This window comes from Haemorhous mexicanus, chromosome 5 (assembly GCF_027477595.1).
Source record: "Haemorhous mexicanus isolate bHaeMex1 chromosome 5, bHaeMex1.pri, whole genome shotgun sequence".
Classification (NCBI taxonomy): domain Eukaryota; kingdom Metazoa; phylum Chordata; class Aves; order Passeriformes; family Fringillidae; genus Haemorhous; species Haemorhous mexicanus.
The window spans coordinates 15,901,562-15,918,747 of NC_082345.1; the positions used below are offsets into that span (position 1 = coordinate 15,901,562).

Here is a 17,186-nt window from a genome sequence, read left to right on the forward strand (position 1 = left end):
TTTTAGGCAGACTCATCATAAAAATATTTCAGACATCTACCACTGTCTTATATAAGTACTTATGGCATTTTTAATGTATTTTCTTTTAATATATTTTAACATCCCTAATTTGAATGTGATGTGTATTTGAAATAATTAGATTTTCTTGCTGTCACAGATGTCCAAAGGTTGTCACTACTTGTCAAGAATTTGTTGATTCTTTGTTTCCACCTCTTTTTTTTGAAACTTCCTCTGTGACTTAATGAGTTAAAGAGCTTTCTAAAATAAAACGGGGGCTGACTTTGTGTTGTCTGATTTGATAGAGAGAGGATTAGTGGAAGACCAGACAAGCTGTTGTTGGAGTATTAGCCTATTTTCATTTAAATCTCCAGAGCTGTATTCCAACACCAAATGAAAACCTAGAAGGTCATTTTTGTGGTATGAGATGTGTTTACATCTAAGAGAGGAAAAAAATATCCTTTGTATCATTGTTCTTGCACAATTCTACATTTTTGCAAACAGCACAGATGCTAAAAAAAGGGAGAAGGCTCACCAGAAATTGTCCAGATTTTCTTCTTGCTGGATTTTCAAAGTACTCCTCTTGGTTTTTGCTCCCTGCTAGAAGCAGGAGATGCTCACTTCCTTAAATGACATCTCTTCATCTCTCATCTGTCCTCCCTGGCACATGAAGCCTAAAGGAGTTCCTGCATTTGCTGAAGCAGAGTTAATACTGGCTCTCTGCCTAAGCATCAGCTGGGTGATTCTTTGTGATGGCTGCGTTGAGACAGAAAAACAGTGTAATAGTGCTCATGTTCCTTGAGACTGTTCTCCTTTCCCAGTGGGTTGCTAGGATTGCTTTAGCTTGTTGACTTCTCTTCTGTTCTTCCCAGAAACAAGAGTTTTCCTTAAGAGGAGAATTGAGAAGGGAACTTGACAAGTTTTTGAGACTCTTCCAACTTCCATGGCAGATGTTCTGTGTAATTGTGGATTTTATGTCAGGAATATGATTATAGAAAACTTCAAGTTTTTGGATGTCCCACTTGATTAAGAAACAGTTCACATTATATTTTTAATTTTCATTTAGTTTGAGCCACAGTATTTTGATCTGCTGGCAAATGGCACAGCTGGTGATTTTGCAGCAGGATGTCTGAGGTGGAGGGGAATTTAAGTGCAAAGGATGTGTGAGGGAGAGCTGTTCTATATTGCCTTGGTGTGTTGATTGGGTTGGTGAGATCATTGCAGCACTGTGGGAAGGTGGTGCACTCTTTGCAGGACTTGGCTTGTCGCAGTGCAACCTTGGCTTTTTGTGTCAGAGACACAGAAGCCACACACAGACAACTTTTTGTCCCAGTGAGGATGAGAATGGATGCAGAGTGATGCAACTCTTGCTGGACACTGAGCCTTTATTCTCACTGCCAGATAAGTTCTCCGTGGATGGGAGCCTGTGCGTGGCCTGCGGAGGGCCCAGCCTCATGAATCCCGTCACTAAGGCTGCCAGCACCACTGCTTTCAATGCTGCCGTGCCTGACATTCCAAGGAAACGCAAGGGAAGTGATTCTGATAACCAGTAAGTGAATCAAATCTCTGTGTCTTAGCCTAAATCTGAGACATTTGTCTGTTGTTTATGCAACATGGTCACTGTCTTTCCTTTTCCTCTTCCTCCCTCCTTTCCAATCCTCTTTCCTTTGTTCATTTCCATTACATTTACAATGTCTTCCAAAGGTGTTCTTTGACAGTCCCCGATTATTGAAAGTAGAAAAAATAATCCTTAAATCCAAGGAATATATGGAGGATTCCATAATGCCATTTCCAGGCCTGAAGTGTCTGGATAATGTGTCTCTAATGCTGAAATTTCATTCCTAATTTTTAGGGTTTTTTTCTCCTTCTTTGCCTACTAGTAAAAGCAAGTTCTTAAGTTGCTTGAAGTTTCCCAGGCACATACTAGAATTTTACCTTCAATTGTTTAATCTAGAACTCCTGCTTCAGTGACCAGAGCAGCCATTTCCCTAAATGTGGAGACAGACCTGTGACCTTAAAATGGGGACTGTCTTCCTGTAGTGCTCATTCTTTTCAAGTGGGTCATACCTGACTGCTGAGGGGACACTGTCAACTGTTTTATCCTGTTCTATAACTGCCAAACAGATGCCAGTTAACCAAAAAAGTGATGTGTTCAAAGTTGTGTAAATCAGGCAGAAGTAAGGGACACAAGGTGCAGGTGTAGTGCGCTACAACTATCTCTAAACTAGTGCAGAATATCCATGTTTAAAAAGGTGGGGAATAGGAGATTTACATGTATTTGTGATTATTAAAGCTCTTTAATCACTGCTTCTCACATATGTAGTCCATTGATCTGCAGTAGCTGTACTGTGGCTGTTGATGTAATTGCCAACTTGGAGATTCAAGTGTATTGTGTGGATAGCTGAAAACTCCAGCAATATGTTAGTTTGTGGGGGAAAAAAAATAGTCTCCATTCTTTTTCAGTATCGCTTGTCGATTCTTACCTGTTCAGTAAAAGTGTTGGTTTCTCAGTAGTGTTTCTCTGAAGTTTGGATCTCTCAGATAAAAAAGATTATTGTCCAAGTTGAAAAATTAATTGAAAAAGTACTGGCTAATAAAAAGTAGTAATTAGATTCTAGGACTAATGATCTTGTAGAAAATAACCAATCAATTGGAGTTACCATTAAATTTTTCCTGTGACTTCAGTTTTTTGGGTCTATCAAGTTATCTTAATGTGCTTCAAACTCCATTTTACTTACTTTATGATCTGTTTCTGCAGGAATACAGTTGAAGTTGTTGATGGTGATCCTCAGAAAAGGTACTTTTTATGAATGAATCCATTTCTGTTTTGAGTTCTGTGACCTTGACACACTTTGCTGTTTGCCTAGATGAGCTGTCGGGTTCCTTGAGGAGTGCTTCATCCAGGTCTGTGTACAGCACAAGGTGATAAACATTTAGTTAAGGAACAGGATGGACAGGTCCATTCAATGTTAAGGGTTCCTGATAGTTCTTTCTAAGATGATGCTCTCACCAAACTTGTTAGTATTGAAGTTTAGAATGGGAAGGTGTGAAAAGTGCCAGTTCAATAAGAAGACTTAGGGAGGCAAAGGAAATAGTCTCATATTCTTCCAAGATTGGTGAATGTAAACATTTTTGTTGGTTGTTACCTTTTAAAGTGCTTTTAAAATTACAATGATAGTAACAGTGTTAAAATAATGCTGTTACAAGGTGGCTATGCAGCGTAAGCAAACACTTTGTGGAATATATGTGCCAGTAGGTTTGTTAATTACATGGTTACTTTGTTGCATTTTCTTTTTCTGTATCTGGATACCCTACTTGGGTAATATTTGTTTGTAAGTAGCCATGCAGTGTTTTTATAGAACAGGCTGTTTCCCTTGGAAGGGACCTGCAGTGATCATCCACTCCAGCAGCCTGAGCCCTTCAGGGCTGACCAAAGGTTCAGGCACATTGTAAAGCGCATTGTCCAAGTGCCTCTTCAACACTGACTGGCCTGGGGTATTGACCACCTCTCCAGGAAGCCTGTTCCAGTGTTTCCCCACCTTAGAAATGCTTCCTAATGTCCAGTCTAGACCTCCCCTGCACCTTTAAACCATTCCCTTGTGTCCTATCCTTGGATACCTGGAAGAGGAGCTCAGCACCTCTCTGTGCACTTCCCCTCCTCAGGAACCTGCAGAGAGCAAGGAGGTGGCCTTAGCCTCCTTTTCTCCAAACTAAACAAACCAGGAGTCCTTGGCCACTCCCCACAGGACATTCCTTCTATCCCTTTCATCAGCATTGTTGCCTTTCTCTGAATTCCTTGGGGGACCTTCCCATCTTTACCAAACACCTTCTCACATTTTGGGGCCCAGAAGTGCGCACAATATTCAAGGTGAAGGCACACCAGTGCTGAGGACAGCAGGACAATCACTTCTTTGCCCATCTGGTGTTTGATGAGCCCAGGATGTGCTTTGCCCTCTGACTGCCTTGAACTGGGCCTGCTGTCAGCCAGCACCTCCAGGTCCCTATCTGCAGGGAGTCCACTCTTTGGTACATACCTTAAAGGGGAGTGTAAAAATCTTTCTTTGAGGTTAAATTGGTTGTTTCTTTGTGGATTTTTTCCATGGTGCTCATCATGGAAAGTGTGAGTAAAAAACCTCTTTTTCTGCCCTTAAAACATTTGCTTCCATTTTAGAAGAAATGGGGAAGTTTGATATCTTCCATTGAGAAGAAATAGAAGATATTTAATAAATCAATTGAGAAAGTAGAGAAAAGCTGGTATTCTTTATTTTTACTGATTGATACCCATTCTGTCCTTTATAGTACCAATTAAATATACCCTCATTATAGCCACAAAGTGGAATTTCACCCTCTGTTCATGTAGTCAAGGTGGTTTTAATTTAGCTATTCATATCCTTTGTTAGGACAGAGGCTATAAAAATCCATTGAAGGCTGGGGCTGATTGCTTGAGCAGCAAATTTGTGCTAGATTTTTTCCCCAAGTGGAGCTCCTGAGGGAGAAGGAAAATTAATTAATAGGGCACATGCTGCATTGCAGCTGGTCTGGCTCCTCCTTACCTCTTCTCTTATGGTCAGAGAATGTAAATTCTGTTGGAATTCAGTATATGGATATTTCTGGTAAGTTTACATTAAAATGGAAGGAAAATACTAGTTATTGCTAACTCATCTAAATCTGAAACAATTTCAGTGAATGCAAGTCTTGGGGTGTTGTCAGCCATACATCCTCCTGTGTTTGGGTTTCTCAGACTGTCTAGAAAATTGCTGGGTTCCAGTGAAATCCCAGATTCTGCTTTGTTAATTTGGCTTCTGGATCCTCACTGGGTTCAGTGCTCAGTTACAGGTGGCAGCAGCTTTTGGCACCTTTCCTGAAGCTGTAATCTCCAAGGGTCCTCCTGCTTCTATCTCCTCATGGGAGATATGTGTTGCCTGCTTGGCCTCTCCTCTTGGTCCTCATGGTACCAAGGCCATGAATTCTTCACAAAGCATGGGGAACAGTGCAGTGGTCATGGGGAAAGAAAAGCTCATTGCACTTGTTTGAATCATCCTTTATAGTTTCCTGTTGCAGAGTGTTTATTGTGCTGCAGACACTTAGGACTGTGTTTCATTTACAATTTTATTACTTTATGACTTCCCAGTCATTGCTATAGGGTATGGGAAATAGCTTAAGTTTTTTGGTTTTTTTAAAATATAATTTAGGATTGCTTATTTTATAACTTGACAATAAGATATGAGAAATAAAAACATAAATAGATAACTTCTCTTATAAAATTTTAAACAAAAAAATAAAATCAAGTCTTAAGTTGAGTGTTCCAGTAATGTAATTGTCTCCAGAATAAAAAAAGCCCCATAATTATGAACTATCCTTTTAATATGTTCATACAACTGTGAATATTGCCAGTTTTGCTCTGGTCTCTTTCTGTTATGCATCACTTGCTAGGTCAGTTATGGTTCAGAGAGTTTGTGGGTTTGCTTTTGCTGGAGCCACAGTAAATTTGTAGCATTCTCTATCTTTTGGAATTTGTGGGAGGAAAGAAGTGCCTAGTATTAAATATGTAATGTAAAGCTCTGTATCTTGTTTTTTCTAGGAGTGAAGATGAAGAACATGTTAAAGTAAAAGATTTCAGGTACTCATTTTCAATAGAAATACGTTTTGCTAGTGCAGACTGAGATTCACAATAGTAAAATATGAGTTTGTGGATAACATTCACTAAAACTTTATCAAATATTTAACAGTAAGCTTTTCCTTTTCCTTACTAAATGTATAGTAATTTTTAAAGCCTCCTAGAGGATTTTATTTGCTGATAATTTTGGTAAAAGTTGCTGCAGGATATTTCAGATGGTTTAGCAAAAACATGAGGTTGAAGTTTTTAAGGTGAGAATGAAATGCAGTACACCTAAGTCATGTATAAGGAGCTGATCCTTCATCTTCATGAATTTAAGAATTGTTTTTTCTAGATTTGTCTGCTTCTGGAGGTATTTAGAATTTATTCCACATGGAAATGGATTTGGCTCAAGTACAACAAAGATTTCTTGTTCTAGAACAAGCTTTTGTGTAGGGAATTATTGAAGTTTTGCCATTGAACTTTGAATTCACATAAACTGAAATTCACATGGAGCACTTGCAAGATTTGAAATGTTGTGTGACCACAGTTCAGCCAAACAAATATTTTAAACTACAGACAAACCACGTAGTAAAACCAGAGCTGTGCTGTAAAGTTGATTTAAAAATAAGTCTTTAATTTTTCATGTGAGCAGAGATGTCAAACCAGAAATACATAATCCACTCAGCATGCTGTCAGAAGTATTATTTATATAGTATGCTAGCTAGTAATTATGAAGTGTTCCTGTAATTGAAACAAAATTAAAGAAACTAAAATGTTCCAAGATATATTTACAGTTCCACTTCGAAATTATTTTTTCTTCACAGAGTGTCCCAGATTGCTCTATAAGATTGTAGTACATTGCTTTAATGGCTTCTATGTGGTATTGTTAGCTTTTTTCCTTACTTTTTGGTGCATTAGGTGGAGGGAAAAAGAATCAGTACAAAGGTGTCTGGAGGTTCACTTATCAGTTATCTCCTTCCAGTATTTTTGTCTCAAGCTTATTGTGGAACCTGCTTTTCTCCCTTTGTCTTTGTGGCTGTGGCAAGCAACATAAGGCTTTTTCTATCATTCAGTCATCCCCTGAATTTCTGCACCCACCTGACCAGTTTTTCATAATTCCTTATTGACCCTCAGAGATGTGGAAGGTTGTTCCCTTTCCTGGAATGCATGTATCTATCTGTCTTCCTGAGGTTCACAGTTCAAGGAGCATACACAGGATATTACTTGATTATTCTTACCTGACATAAAGGAAGAGCTGGGTGAACCCATAGATGTGAGCATAACTCAAAAAATTAAATCTAAAAAAAGGCTTTTGAGAGAGAAAAGCTGAATGGTTGGCAGAATGACCCAGAATTAGTTGTGAGGTGAAGGCTTTTTTTTGCTTTTTTTTTTTTTTTTTTTAAATAAAGTAGTATTCAGGTAGATCTTTAAAACTGTACTTTGTTCTTTCTCAAGAGGCCAGGTGTAGTTAACTTTATTACCTTTAATAGCTTCTGTTGCAGTATGCCTACAAGGAAAAGTTTTGGAGATCAATTAACCAAAACTTATTCCTCCTTTTGCTTAACTATACTACTGTGTCTGGCCTCAATCAGAAAGAAAAATCATCTGGGCTTTAGTTGAGTGGCTGGCTTGTTTTCTGGGTGAGGAGCAAGAGAGTGAATGAAACTTTCCTTGATCTGCTGGAGGGTGTTAGAGGGGAGAAGATGGGCTGAAAAGCTGTCATAGTGCACTAGAAAGAAGTAAAGAAAAGGTGACCTGAACTATAAATGCATTTGTGATGTACAGCCATGTGCCCTAGAAGGAGTTTCCTGATGAAAACTGGCTGAGAAGCGAAGCTCTTTCTGTGGCTGAGTTCTTGAAAGGCTAAGCAGGAGATGAAGCCTGAGACAGCCTTTGTACCACCTTATCAGGAAAGCTTTCTGAGATATTTCTGGTAAATTACATGAGGCACACTTTTTTTTTTTTTTTTCCACAGTTTCCACTCCATCTCTTAGAAGCATGTGGAAAAGTAATGTTTATTGCTGTGGGGTTTCTTAAAAGGCAGCAGAATGAACGCCCTATCTTAGTTACACAGGCCAGGCAGAGGTGGGAGCAGGAATGTCTTTCATTGATTCCCAATGACATCAAGAGTTCTCTGGGATACGCGGAGGTGTCCAAGTCATCACTTGTATGGCAAGGGTCACAAGAAGGATTTAAGTTTTAGAAGTCATCATAACCTCTTGTTACTGCCAAACATAATCAAATTGTTTCTTGAGATATCTCTTTTCCTCAGTATTTCACATTATTATTGGGACCATTTCATCTTTGTTGAAGTGAATCCAATTCAATTGTCCAATACAAGTAGCATATGAAAAACTGTTTCAGTGCAGTGCACTACTGGTGATAGTTCCATTCTCAAAATGAAATTGAATATTATGGGGAAAATCATGTGTTCTACATCACACTTTAAAAATAATTTTTCTTTTTAGAGAGGCTCACAGTCAGACAGAGAAAAGAAGAAGAGACAAAATGAATAATTTGATAGAGGAATTGTCTGCCATGATACCCCAGTGCAATCCCATGGCCCGAAAGCTGGACAAACTCACAGTGCTACGGATGGCTGTGCAGCACTTGAAGTCTTTAAAAGGTGAGTTTGGGAAACATCATCCTTGTTCTAGTAGGAGTTATTGTGTGTATCTTCCCAGGTTTTAAATAAACCAAGAGTATTTTGTTTTACATTTCCTTCCTGTTTTTAGTTCTGAGCCTGCTCCTCATTTAAATGTACATGTCTGTAGCTGTCTGAACTTAATTTGAAATTTTTGCTTAGTATAGCAGAAAAAAAGCCACCCTTCAGTGTCCGCTATTTTCTTTCTGCTCAGGGCATGCCTTGCTCTTGGGTCACTCCTTGATCCTTTTTAGAAAGTACAGGAGCCAAAAGGAAGGTTGCAAGACAGAAAATAGTTTAACAAAATGGTCAATGACTTTGATTACATCAAAGTCTTAAAAATCCTCACATAGTAGAGAGTAGCAAGAAACAGAAACTCCTGATAGCCCAGTCAGCTGATAAAGTTAATCATGGATCTTAGGGAATGCTTTAGTGTGGGGATCAACCCAGGAAATATTCTTTGCTCTCCTTTTGCTATTGCTAGGCTTTGGGATTTTTTTTTTCCCCCTCTCCCCCCACAAAATATATCCAAATAAACTCTTCAATATGCAGCTTGTATCAGCTTCACAGAATATTTAGGTGTTTTGCACCACTGTTTCAGAATAATAGTTTGGTCAACTCTAAGCAAAGATCAAAGACCCTCTGCATTGCAAAACCCACTGATTATGAATAAACAAGTCTAAGGAGAACCCAGTTAGTTTTGGGTTAAAGAAGTGTACAAAATTAATTAAGTTGCTACCTTGGCAGTAATAGAATCATAAAAATGGCTCAGGTCTAAAGGATTTTGAGGTTTTTCTAAAGGTCTGAGAGTCTGCATGAAGAAATAATGTGAACCAGCTGGAAATAATGTAAACCAGCAGGACAGTAACTGCACTTGCAGTTTAAACAAGAAATCTTCAGCTCAAGCATTTGTATTTTAACAACAGGATGTAAACACTGGACTTCACCCAGCACAGTTGTATTTACTTCAAAACAAATGGTTTAAGAGAATACAATATACTATGTGGAGTTATAGTGCATGATGAAATTGGCTGAAATATTCAACTGTTACAAAAAATGTAACAAGAAAAAAAATTAATGGATAAAAGTGTAATGAGCAAAAATTAATTTATAGAGTACTTGCCATGGGTACTAGAACAGTACATGCAGTGAGTCAGTCTCACTATATTTAGTGAGACATTCGATTTAATTACAATAGTCTTGTTTTTGGTTGTTGGTTTTATAGTATTAATGAAGCATTATTAATGCCAAAAGATAATCGATAATATTGGAATTATTCTGTTTCAGGAAAGAGAATTTAGTTAAGAGGTCTGAAATATACCTATGAAATATTTCTAGAAAATTCAGTTCTCCTGATACCATTTCTCTTGCAGTACATTAATAATATCTGAACAGAAGTTTGCTTGGTTTGTGTTAATAAAGGGCAAGGAAAAAAAATGGTTATGTGTCTGTTTTCATTACCAGTTATGTTTGAGATCTGTTTTAATTTTATTTTTAATATTTCTTGAGCCTTGAATTATTTTTTTAATTCAGCTGTTGGGGTCATAGAGAAAAATTCTGAAAGACATAACAAGTATAGCTCTGCTAAAAGTGAGTTTAAAATATAACTTTTGACATGATGTCTGTGAATCATCCATTTTCCAGGTTCCAGTAGCTCCTACTCAGAAGTCCGGTATAAACCTTCATTTCTGAAGGATGATGAACTGCGACAGTTAATCCTTAGGGTAAGTGGAAGGAAGCTCTCAGATAAATCATGTCCTTGTTAAAGCTTGAGTTTTTAGTTGGACAGAGCTTTTTCTCCCATCATTTCCTTCAGGCAAATGTTTTGTTGTACTGATTTTTAAACTCTGTGCACTACCCAGGCTTTCATTAAGGTGTGCAGAGATGGTTTGGGAGCATGGCAGGCAGCAGCCCTGGAAGGAACAGTAATCTGTGTACAGTCTGCCTGTTTAATACATCCGTTCTAAAAATCTTCATGCAACTGCAGAGAATGCTGCCAATTATGCAGGAACAGTCTCACAGTTGTTGGCTGTCCTACCAAAATGGACATTTTTAAAGATGTACTTCGCAAAAAGTGCAGAAAATACCTGGAATAAAATCTTCCCTCTTGTTTGCACACTTCATCATAAACCCACACACCTCATTCACAGCTAGGTTTGTGGTTTTTTTCCTTTGCTGCAATAATGCTTTGCCAAGATCTTTGAATGGCTCCCAAAAGAAGCTGTTTTGTAGCTGGACTTTTGCCAGAGATATGTTTAAGAAACTTTAGGTGTGTGTGGTTGAAGGCCTCATTTGTTCCTTGCAATCTTAATTGCTTTTTTTTTTTAGACTCACAGAATGGCCTGAATTGGAAGTGACCTTAAAGTTCATCTCATTCCACTCCCTGCCATGGGCAAAGACACCTTCCGCTATTTCTGGTTGCTCAGATCCCATCCAAGCTGGCCTTGAACACTTCCAGGGATCCAGGGGCAGCCACAGCTTCTCTGGGCAGCCTGTGCCAGGGCTTCACCACCCTCACAATTTCTTCCTAATATCCAGTCCAAACACACCCTCTGTCAGTGTGGAGCCATTTCCTCTTGCCCCTCTCCAGCTTTCTTGTATTTAATTTTAAAAATCAGGTTTAAAAGTGTGCTTCCTTGTAGTCATTAATATTCATTGTTTATTTTAATTGTGTGTTTTTAAAGACAGTGTCTTATATTTTCAGGCTGCAGATGGATTCCTGTTTGTGGTTGGATGCAACAGAGGAAAAATTCTGTTTGTCTCTGAATCAGTTTGCAAAATACTGAATTATGATCAGGTGGTTATTGTTGTTTCCTGCTTGCTTTTATCTTGCATTTTCTTAGGAATTTTAAAACTTTTCTATTTTATTCTATATTACATCAAACCAATCCTTGTGTATAATTTCTTGGAATGTCTTTGATTTAACCTTATTCAGAGTAAAGCTGAATATCCTGTAAGAAAATATGTGCAAGTACATCATTGTTCCCAACCGGAGGAACAGCACCAGATTTCAGCTGATCATCCTTAAGAAAACTGCCAGTCTGAGAGGAAGGGATAATTTGAAGATGTCCTAATTTCTGTGTGCAAAAGATTTTCTTTCACATTGTGAAGTGATTTTGGGGGGATTTTTTTTAGGCCAAGGAAAATGGGTAGTTCAGCAGTGGAAGTTAATGAAAGCTTTCCCTGGTGATGCCTTTATGCTCGGATGCACCACATAACACATCATCCACAATAACTGTCGAGCCTGTACCCTTAACCTGAGACAAACTGAATGGGAGCCAGTGTAGCCTGTACAGCCAGGGAATTTGCCAAAATAGAAGTACCTTCCATTCGTTGGTGTTTAACATGATGGGCAATTACCACAAATAATCCAGGGATGATAATTTGTTCTTGTATCAATGACTTCTGTTTCACAAACAGAGGCTAAAATAGTTAGTGCTGCCATCTGTCTACTTTTGTAACTTTGAAACCATTTGTGCTATCTTCGTTTTCTTTATAAATGTACAGATGACCAATCTGGACTCTTTCATAGATTTATTTTTATCTTTTTTTTTTTTTAAGTGCAAAACTATCTTTTTTAATTAAAGTGAAATGAATCATCCTAGGGGAATAAGCATAAAGTAGAGCTACACTGATTTTGTTCAAGTACTGAAAGTGCCTTTCTGGAGTCACTCATGTTAGACATACCTACTTCCAGACCCTTAAGATCTCCTCTATTCCAGACAAGGAGATTCAGAGGACATGACTGACTTTAATAAAACCCATGGATTTATTAGCTTGTTTGGGAGTTGTTCTAGGTTCTGAATCCTATGCTGCAGCTCTATCTGGTTTGTTACACCTGTATATTTTGGCAAGGCTGCTGTTAGGCTGTCTCAGCAGCACTCAGCATTTTCCCATTGCATTAGGATTAAATGGGGACTGGGAAAAGGCAGGAGACCTGGTGTTTGTCCTGAGTTTGAGTCTAGAGTAGAGCTTGTCAACACAGCTCCTTTATGTCCTTTGATTTGGTTGCTGTGCTGAAGGTAAGCAGTGGAAAACCAAACTCTCCCACTTCTTTGAGAATTCTTTCCTGTTCAAAAAGAAAGTGTTGCAGCAGATCAGTTACTTGGGATGAACAGAGTGAGCAGGTAGAAGGCATCCCAGCTGGAGATATCCCTGAAAATATCCTCTGCTAAGGAGTGCTGTGGTGAGCTGAGCCCTGCTTCCAGCCTGCTCCTGGCTCTGTGGTGCCAGTTTGTCCAACCAAATTAGACCTCAGAGTCATTAGATAGTTGAGTATTTCATCCTCCTTTCTATTTCTTCCCTCCTTCCCCAATAATCCGAGAGTGGAATTACTTTGTGTATAACCTTCTTTGGCTAGGACCAGGAATTGCATTATTTACATAAAGCATTTGGTTGTACAGAACTTGTTTGATCTCCAACTAAATCTGCTGTTTTTCAAAGGGAAGAAACAAACTATGTTTTTACTACACTTTTAAATAAAAATTATATTAAACAATGACAAACGAAATGTAAAACAAAATAGTGATATTTGGAGTAACTGTGGTATTGACTTTTTTTTTTACTGGTGTAGACAGTTGTTTTCCTGAGATAAGTAATATGTGGGGTCCTGTTCCAAAATGGTGTGGTTCTGATCTCTTTTGGGTTGTGTTGTTTTTTTGGTTTTTTCTAATAGGCCAGTTTAATTGGACAAAGTTTATTTGATTACTTACATCCAAAAGATGTTGCAAAAGTTAAGGAGCAACTTTCTTCATCGGACGTCTCGCCTAGGGAGAAGCTCGTAGATGGCAAAAGTAAGTCAGAGCTGGATGTGCTCAGATTTTTTCAAGGGATGTTAATAAATCTAATTATTAGTCAGAATATATTCAGGTGTTTGTATGGATGTGTGGATGAACAAACGAAGCAAACATTTGAATGCGTATCTGCTGCTTAAAATGCATTAGAGTTGAAAAGCAAGCCCAGAAGAGAATTGATTTTAGATCATAAGATTTACAGAAATTCTGTTAAATTACTGCAATCACTGTTAAGCATTTACCAAGATGTGGTCTGATATTCTTTCTACCAGCATACTGCTTTTTTTTCTTGTATTTGCTAGGTCTTGTCAATACAAAAGACCTGATGTAGTCGAACATGGGATAAAATACTTCAATATCAAGAATCACTGTCTTCTCTGAAAATGCTAAGTGTCAATCCCAATGTAACCAAACCATCTTTAGTTTACAGTTTTTTCTAATAAGGAAAGCATTGTATACTATGCAGCTAATGCCTGTTTTGTGTAATACACAGCTAATGCCTATTTTATAGCTGGCTTTTACAAGCATCTTTGCAGTTCTTCCTTGTACCAAATACAAGGTGAAAGTGTATAATGCATCTGTAGTAAAATTCTATTAAGAATATCAAGAAGGGTCTAAAAATAGTTTAGTAGTTCTTTCTCATTTTGGAATCTCTGTCAATCATGTTTTCTTTGCCCTATTTAAATTATTAGACTTTTTTAATTGTAAGTACAAAATTTAGGCAGCTAAACAGTAAGAGGTAAATGCAGAAAGCACCTTGTTTTCTGAAGTTTTATTGCTTGGTTTTGGTTGTTTTTAACTGCTTTACTAAATCTTTGTAAGCTGGCTTGCAAGTACACACAGATTTCCAAGGTGGACCAGCTCGGCTGAACTCTGGTGCTCGACGTTCCTTCTTCTGTCGCATAAAGTGTGGCAGGACCACAGTCAAAGAGGAGAAGGAGTGCTTGCCCAACCCAAAGAAGAAAGGTACTCAGAGAGTGGAGATGAAATGGGGGCTTTCTCTCTTGAAACTTGTTTAAATTCCAAGTCACTAATGGCTTTCTAGTTCCTACTGATCTCACCAAGTAGCTGTAGAGCAGTGTAAATGTGAACCAGGGACACCTTTTGAAAAACAGTCTAATTGTTCTCTTTCTCATCCCGGTGCCCTCCTGGAAAGAGGGAGGGAGGAACTTGAGGTACAGTGGCTCTGTAGGAGCATGTGGTCTGTTGTGGTCAAATTTGAGAAGTCTCAGGGAAATATTTGAAAGAACTGGAGCAGATCAGAAGAATGAAACTAAACTTATGTCTTGAAGATAACTGAGTGAATAAAGCCTGCCAACTCTACTATTTTGAAGGGAAAAAAGCAAGTAAACCAACTTTTTTTTTCTGATTTACTTTTTGTATTGTGTGTATTTAAAAGTATGCATTTTCCTTTCCCACCTTTTCATGGTAAAGTTAATTTATTGGTGTAATTCCATTCATTTTCCCAGTAATTATACTTTAGTTCATATTTTGGCATGCCCGTAGAGCAGTATAATCTTGTCAAGTTTCTGGTGAAAATTTAAATTTCAATTGTAAAATGCAATTTGCAGCTTTTGTTTTAATAACTTAGTATTGATTTTTGAAAAGGTGTGCTGAATTTGTTTGATCCTGAAAAAATCCTCCAAGTTCTGTTTTTCAATGTAACCTGTTACTGTTGACATACACCACAAATTTTAAGAGGCCCGTGATTGTAAGTAAATAGAATTTGATATCCCTTGATGCGTCAGATAACTCAGTGAGATAAGAATTTACTTTCTGTAAGTGTTTCTTGGGAAAGCAGTTTTGAGGGAAGGCACCTGAGCAACTGTGACAAAATCATAGTGGGATAACTCAGTTTCTCGTTTTGCAGAGTTGATCTGTGTTTTTTGTAATATAGAGGAAAATCAAAGCTATGGAAGACATTCTGCTCAGCGTAGAGGTGTCAAGAATGCTTTGGCATTTTTTGGAAAGACAGCTACTGTAGGACACATAATGTCAAACCTTGATGATTATGAGGGAGTTTGCATGTTATTTAGAGAGCAAAAAGGGATGAATGACAGTGTATGCTGGAATTTAAGATATTTTAAATATTTGTATTCCCACAAAACTTCAGAAACCTGAGAAGAAAACCTGAGAAACAGAAAATAAGCTGATTCTTTCTTCAACTGCAGTGAGCATATGTTCAGGTCATTGTGCTCACCAAAGGTAAACTGATGTGGAAGCTACAGAGGGCCTCAGGTTAATTTTAATTCACAATCCATATAAAACCAAAGCAATCTGTGGGTTATTGCCTTTTTTCTGTCTAACTTGTGTTCAAACTGCCAACACCCATAACTCATCTTCCTAAATCTTACATAGGGTTAGAAACTCTCTCTGCAGGTAAGCCCAAATGGAATAGAACAAAATAATTGCAAAAAACTCTCTGAAATTATCTATAACTTTGTACAGTTGGTGTAGGTAAGCATAGTTGCTGGTCTCACAGGCAACATAATAAAATAAGTAGTTTGGTTTGCTCTTTGAACAATAACTGCTTCTTATTTAATTTCTTTCTATTAGATCACAGAAAATACTGCACCATTCACTGTACTGGGTATTTGAAGAACTGGCCTCCTAATGAGGTGGGAGTAGAAGAGGAAAATGATGTAGAAAAGGACAGTAGTAACTTTAACTGTCTTGTTGCGATTGGGAGGTTACACCCTTATATTGTTCCACAAAAGAGTGGAGAGATAAAAGTCAAAGCAACAGAATTTGTTACACGATTTGCCATGGATGGAAAATTTGTTTATGTAGATCAGCGGTAAGCGTTTTGTTCTTTAATGAAGAGAAATTACACAACTGCTTCCATTTTCTCATCCTCTGTCAAAACTGTAATTTCTCCAGCAGCGTAGAAACTCTAATTCAAATTCTCAAAAATTCTAATTTTCAGAATGTTTTTCTGCTCTACACAAGAAGCAGTTAATTCTTAAACTATGTGTACTTGGGCTTTGTTTTTTGTCAAATAATACATCGTGTATAGAAGTGTATTGTCCTATAGAAAATGGACTCCTTTATTCATAAAGAAAAATGTCAAGTTAGAGATTCATAGCTCTGTACAAGACTGATGTAAAAACATTTAACTCAGAAGTTATTACTTCTGAGAGTCTTACGATTTGTAACAAATACATTCTATCTAAATGAGGTCCCAAATTATTTTATTAGAAGTGAGAACTAAGTTCCCATTTTCTGTGCTTTCTGGACCAGACTTTTATTTGTTGTAGAGACCTAGTTACCACTTTGCATTTGGAATTTCATTGTCACTGGAAATGTTACTGCTTTCAGTCTTCTTTTCTTTCTACTAAAAGTGTGGGTTTGAAACTAATTCCTTTGAGTGGAAGAGCAAAATTCAACTGCTGAGTTTTTTATTGACTCTTATGTGTGACCAGTACTGTCACACACATGACTGGCTAAGGGAGAACCATTAAACAGAAGTATTTTGTGTGTACATGTGGTTTGCATGTTTAAACTTTACCTTCGAATTGTCATTCATTGCACAGGGATAATTTTCTGTGAAAAATATTTCCTGTTGTTTTAGAGCTGTACTAATGCTATATTTTTTTCCCCAACCTTGAACACAGGCATCTGTTTGTTTAAATAATAATGCTCTGCTTTATCTGATACTGAAGGAAGCAGCTTTGGGTCCGCTGTAGTTCACGTTTTTATTTCTAACAGCGCAACAGCAATTTTAGGGTATCTGCCACAAGAGCTTCTAGGAACTTCTTGTTATGAGTACTGCCATCAAGATGATCACAATCACCTAGCTGAAAAACACAAAGAAGGTACAAAATAGTTGGTCCTCTCAGACTACTTACAGCTATGTGTAACTGCAAGTGAGATCACTGCAAACCCAAACTACCCAACCTCAGCATTGCCCTTTGTGATGTCTGTGTTAAGACAAGCCTGTGTAAGGTTTGTAATAAAAGCAGGGAGAAACTTGTGTTGTCTTGGCTCCTGGTGCAGGGCCTTAAATGTGGAGGAATAATGTCAGCACATCTGTCAAACCCTCTGTTTCCATTCTTTGTAAGGAAGGGGAGGAATCCTGAAGAGCAGACGTGCCTGATAACATAATTAAAGACATGAGTTAAAGCTCACCAAGTTATGAGTCTCCTAGTGTTTT

At 37.8% G+C, this 17,186-nt stretch overlaps 1 protein-coding gene across 1 annotated transcript in view; it reads left to right on the forward strand.

Moving 5' to 3' along the window:
* BMAL2 (basic helix-loop-helix ARNT like 2) overlaps nt 1-17,186 on the forward strand; it is a 32,140-nt gene that overhangs the window by 6,881 nt on the left and 8,073 nt on the right. Inside the window, 10 exon segments of the mRNA XM_059846062.1 lie at nt 1,399-1,546; nt 2,756-2,794; nt 5,579-5,617; nt 8,065-8,222; nt 9,885-9,964; nt 10,945-11,037; nt 12,916-13,033; nt 13,856-13,999; nt 15,590-15,830; nt 16,742-16,848. Coding sequence (XP_059702045.1) covers nt 1,399-1,546; nt 2,756-2,794; nt 5,579-5,617; nt 8,065-8,222; nt 9,885-9,964; nt 10,945-11,037; nt 12,916-13,033; nt 13,856-13,999; nt 15,590-15,830; nt 16,742-16,848 — 1,167 coding nt within the window.